This window comes from Rhagoletis pomonella, unplaced genomic scaffold (genome assembly GCF_013731165.1).
Source record: "Rhagoletis pomonella isolate Grant_MI unplaced genomic scaffold, Rhpom_1.0 Rhpom_scaffold_00007, whole genome shotgun sequence".
NCBI classification, from domain to species: Eukaryota; Metazoa; Arthropoda; class Insecta; order Diptera; family Tephritidae; genus Rhagoletis; species Rhagoletis pomonella.
Genome location: NW_023458561.1, coordinates 12,730,781 through 12,736,591, shown reverse-complemented (window position 1 = coordinate 12,736,591; position 5,811 = coordinate 12,730,781). Strand labels below are relative to the sequence as shown.

At 33.7% G+C, this 5,811-nt stretch overlaps 1 protein-coding gene across 1 annotated transcript; it reads right to left on the bottom strand.

The window, feature by feature from the left end:
* Positions 1–754: 754 nt before the first annotated feature.
* On the bottom strand, positions 755–2,641 carry LOC118743635 (putative nuclease HARBI1). The gene is made up of 4 exons (XM_036476400.1): positions 2,249–2,641; positions 2,047–2,189; positions 1,794–1,974; positions 755–1,725 (listed from the first exon to the last, which is right to left on the bottom strand). Exons 1-4 carry the CDS (start codon positions 2,492–2,494, stop codon positions 1,075–1,077), a joined length of 1,221 nt encoding a protein of 406 aa, XP_036332293.1. The 5' UTR covers positions 2,495–2,641; the 3' UTR covers positions 755–1,074.
* Positions 2,642–5,811: the final 3,170 nt, after the last annotated feature.

The window sequence follows — 5,811 nt, the reverse complement described above, 5'->3', positions numbered from 1 at the left end:
GAAGCCGAGCTCGATGAAATATGTAAGCTGGATGACTCGATCGAGCCCGAAATCCAGATAAGCAGCCAGAATGTTTTACGAAAAAGTGCTTGTAATGAAAGTGGTGTGAAATACGAAAAAAAGGAAAAGAAAACTGTACAAGAGACTTTGATGGAGATAGCGCAAAATAAGGAGGAAGCCCGGGAGAGACGACACAAAGAAAAAATGAACTTAATTCAAAACTTACTGGGAAAGATGGTAGAAGACAAAAAGTATTAATACCGCACCTACAGTTGTCCACGTAATAATAGGAGTGCGAAATTTCTACCAGTTTTTACTACTTTTCTTTTGTTTATTAAATATTTTTTTTTTATGTTTATAAAAGTTTATTTGGTTATACAGCAAACACCATATAAATAAACATTGCAAACTTTGTACAAAAATTATAAAAATTCTGCAAAGGTTCAAAAATTGCAAAAATTTGAAACTTTTTAATCAGAATGTTTGAAAAAAATTTTGATATGCTTTTTGTAGATCACTAAATTGCATATAATGAAGTGCAAGTTACAAGCTGCTAAAAAATCACGTTGATTTTTGGCAAATTTTTTGCAGTGCCTTCCATATAAAAGAAAATTGTCGAACATACAACTGGATTTCTTACCAACTTGAAATTTGCACTTCATTATATACAATTTAATAATCTACAAAACAGCATACCAAAATTTTGTCTAAACATTTCATTTATTTCAAAACATTCTGATTAAAAAGTTTTAAACTTTTGCCATTTTCGAACCTTTGTAGATTTTTATAATTTTTGTACGAAGTTTGAAATGTTTACTTATATGGTGTTTGGTGCATATCCAACTACGCTTTTATAAAAATAAAAAAATATTTAATAAACAAAGAAAAGTAGTCAAAACTGGTCAAAATATCGCACTTCTATTACTTTTTGTACAACTGTAAATGCTGACATATTTTTATTAAAAAATATAACCTACTACGATGAGTGAATTTCTAGTTTTGTTAAACAAAAGATTGAATTATTTAATATTTTTATTTCAGTTCTTTTCTAATAAAAAGGCAGTAAAACTGCAATTAATGTCTGAAATTATAGAAATGGTTTTTGATTTCATTTCGCTTCAGTTGTCCCAGCTGCGTTAGCAAAAGGTCTCTTCTGTCACCGCCTTCAATATGACCGCTTTCAGTTTCGATATAGCTGGTTTCAATATCACAGCAATCATTTCTCTCTATACAAATGTTATGTAGAGCACAACAAGCTATAATAAATTTGGCCATGACTTCCACATCATGAAAATCGAGACGCATTAGCTGGCGAAAACGAGATTTTAGCACACCGAATGCGTTTTCAATTTTCACTCGCGTTTGGCAAAATTTCAGGTTGAATAGTTTTTCCGATTCGCTCAAACTTCCATAATCCCGAAATGGAGTTAGTAAATATTCACGAAGGGGATACGCAGCGTCGCCTAGCAAATGATATTTAGGAGCACATGCGCTTGGAAGCTCCTTTCCAATGAAAGATAATTTTAAAATCCGCGAATCATGAATTTTGCTAGGAATGCCTGTATATACGTCCAGAAAACGTAGCTTTGCATCGCAAATTCCTTGCAAGGTTATTGATGCACAATCATGTCTATTTGTGTAGGTTGAACGTATTTTATTCTTAGGCTTTCTAATGGAAATGTAGCTACCATCTATGCAGCCCAAAACGTTTGGGAACCCAGCAATCTATTAACGTCATAAAGAACATTTTTTAAAAGTGCTTTAATAACCAACTTTTAAGTTTTAATATAAACCTTTTGAAATTCCTTCGCAATAGCTTCTTTCTCAACATCTTCCTTTGGAAATCTTATTGACTCCGACGCAACAGCTTCCACTAAGAAACTCAAAACTTTATTGAAGGTGAAATGAATGTTCGACAACGTCACGCCAAAAAGGTTTGCTACTTCTCTGAACGTAGTTTTGTTAGCGCTAAACCTATAATACGTGTAATCAATGAAACCTTTGTAATAAATTCGTAGATATTATGGTGTATTTCTTGCATCTTACCACAAAAAAGAAAGCATATGAGTTTCCGCTGTAGATTGCAGTCTGCCTCCCTTGTAGCTCCTTTTTACATACCATCTGCTAGAGGAATACCTTGCCACGAGATATTCTGCACTGCCGCGGGTAATGCGGAAGTTTGTTTTGAACTGCAATGTAAATAAAATGTATTAAACATTTCTTTCCTCAGCCATATTAAAGCACTTACCTCCAACTCGGTGTAGGAGTGAACAACATTTACTATGAAGTCTTGCACGCGTGGATAAGGGTTTCTTCTTAAAAGAACCGCCTCAATCTCTTCTTCCGATGATGAAGACGAATCTAGCAATTCGTCTAATAATTCACTCAATCCAATTACTGCTTCCATTTCGTCGTTTTTTCGGCTTAAAATTTTTTCAGCGTTCTTGTGAAAAAATAATAAACAATCAAAATCAGCTGTTTTGCGGTGTGACATTGCCACACCATCATTTTATAGAGGGTAGAAAGTGGAACACTTTTGCGCTGCCAGAATGTAACAATTTTCACAAAAGAATGCGATACCCCTTTAATATGTTGCCTACTTTTAAGAAAAGAACATAACATCTTGACAGCCATTTCGCAGTGCAGAATAAGTGTTGAATTTTTTCGAGAAAAGAAAACGCTATTAGTAATAACCAGGGCTGAAGAAAATAAGCAAGAAAAAATCCGTTTTAAGCGCTTAGATAAGCACAAAAACATTGGTAAATATGCTCGCAAAACAACAAAAATTAGGTACAGTTTAATGTTTTTTTATTCAGTTTACTTCAAGGATTTAAAAATTTCAATGGGCACACTAGTGTTGCTCGATATTCTCTGCGTTGGTTGGTCTTAATTTTTTTAAATATTCGTTATTCGGTATTCAATGCTTCCCGTAGAGACAAACCATTGGTATTAAATTTTTATATCCAAGCAGAAATGAAATTAAAGTTACGGGTTAATAAAAACTAGATCTCTTTTTATATGTTATTATTTTCCATGATACAAATATTTCAAGGTAAAACCGCTAGCTCAATTCGTCGGCCATCATTTATTTTTTGAACTTTGTCCACTTTATAAAATTGAAATTTTGAGAGCAACTCAAGTAAAACAAAAAACAAGTATATGAAAATATTCAAATTTTCTTTTATTTGAGAATGGAAGTGAGAATGTATTTGTGAGATTGAATATTTGAAAACATTTTTGTTATGTTAGCAAACTTCAAAAATGTTCAGGTTGTCTCGCAGCGGTTTCCTAAAATCTTTATATCATGATTTACATTTAACATTTATTTAGTTCGACGAATAAAAAAAAAGCCCAAGAAATGGTCAAGAAAAATTTATAGAGCCAAATATTCTTAAGCAGTACGAAGTTCTTAAGAAATTTGCTAGGCTTTCTACTATGGTTTGCTAAAGTTTTTTTGTGAAGAGTACCAGGCACCCTTGTTTTCAACAGAAATATATGCCCGTTCCATTTTTCGTAAGGAAAAAGTAAGACAGCAGGCTGTAAGCTTAAACTTTTTAGCCCTGGTAATAACTTCCCTGAACACTTATTGTTACGCTTTAGCGTTCTGTTTGAGTTTATTACGCTTTAATTTTTATACTTCTTGCCTGTCCCAAATCAGCAACGGATAAACTTTCCAATGATGGCATATCCTCTAAAAACGTCGATAGTAAGAAAAACATCGATGTTTTCAAACAAATATTTAAACATCGATAATATCGATAGCGCTCCGATGTTTTTGCAGCTCTAGCGTCATAATACCAAATGAAAATTCGTTCGATCAGCACTTTCGACCACAGTCGAATGCAGCTCATAGGGACATTACTTTTACATTTCTATGTGAGACTGCATTTGCAACAAATGCTTACATAAACAAGTGATTTTTAAGCAAAACAAAAAAAAACAAAACCGATTTCAATTCCCATCTAAGAATTTAAGATTATCGTTAATCTATTCATGATCCAATGATCGGATAAAAACCAAATTAGACCACCTGTCAGGTAACACCTTTCCTTTAAAAAATAATTATAATAATCGGTTAACGTGGTCCAAAGTAATGCGGTAACATACATAGAAAAAAATAATAAAAAAATATTCCGACGAAGGTTGTCAATTATCCTTTTTGTGAAGTCGGTTAAAAACAAATACACCAGCAAGCTTTCAGCGTCAAATGATTTCAGGGTAAAATTGTCACAGCTCCCAATAAACTTAAAGGAAATAATGAAATCATCAAAACAATTTCAGTCCTCATATTAAAGCTAAAGAATAAAGTTTGCATTGTGTTTTCTTGTTTTGGTAGACATTTGAAGAGTAGGGGGGCCGAGAAATTTTTTTAGCACAAGGGTGCCGAGGTGAAAAAAGTTTGGGAACCCCTGGACTAGGTAATCGTTTCAAAAGTTCTTCGATTAGAGTGATTAAACATTTTTCACAGTCTTTTAATATGCTTCTTGAGTCAAGTTGATCACGCAGTTCATTATCCTCTTCTGTAAAATTATCGTGGAAAACTAAGTTTTGTATATTTTTATAATTGCAAAGAAATTAATTTGAAGGGAAAAAATCCCCAAAAATTGTCAATGGCGATTTCCTAAATTTTTACGCGCAAATATCCAAAAAAAATCGTCTAATTGGCGCGATTGCTCCATATCCAGCATTGAAAAGAATTGGTAGAAATGGAGCATGACAAATTTATGTGCAATGCAATAAGAAGCAATTCCATCACGAAAAAGTATGAAAATATGTACATATCTGGAGTACATTTATCTGGCATGCATACACAGCAGCAAGTTCATGCCAACAAAATCGATGTCGTATTTCTACTGGAACGTGAGGTTTCTCAGAGCGTATGCGCACTCTAATCATATACTTGTACTGCTGCTGTATGCATATGGCTGTATTAGGCACGGTGCACATTAGTGCGATACGATATGCGATGCGATATGAAATGCGCGCTGTGCACATTAGAGCGATGCGATATGCGATGCGACATGCGATGCGACACGCGATACCATTTGCGGTGTGATAGCTACACAAACGCCTTTCAGTTAATACCATGAGTTCATCCGATGAAGGCATTGCTGTAACATATTGGTGGCTACAACAAAGAAAAAAAAAGAGCTTATAATAGGAGAAAGTACTGGGTGCATCCGTTTAATGTGAGGAACATAAAGCACAGTTCGGCGGTAGTTTCCCATGAGCTCTCTCAATACCCGGCAAAATTTAAAGAGATGTATCGAATGAGTCCAGATAATTTTCGGTTGCTAGAATAGTTTGTCTCAGCTACTTTAACGAAGCAGGACACAAAATTTCGGCTCGCAATTTTTTTGTTTAAAATATTTTTTTTGATAAAAAAATGTATTTTTTCATTAAATGTATTTTTTTTTTTGTAATTTTTTTGTACCCAGTATACCAATATGCATATCAGAAGAAAGAAGGTTTAATCGCCTTTACAACGATACCAACTTTTTAAAAATCGGTTAGTAATTTTTTTGTTTAAAATAGTTTCAAAAAAAGGTATTTTCCCCTTTAAATCAGTTTTTTCTCAAATTTTTATGTACGAAGTATACAAATCTGTGTTCGTATGGAAAAGTAGCTTATGTCGAAAGGCCGGCTTTAGTATAATGCGGCATTACCTTTATTTTTTAAACGACAAGGAATTTTTTGATGAGACTTAAAAAGAATATTGACTTGCTAGCAGCGGAACTATTTCTTGCCTGTTTATTTGCTAAAAGTTGTTTAACGGCTTAGCGCCCGTAAGTCATTCGCAATCGTATGCTG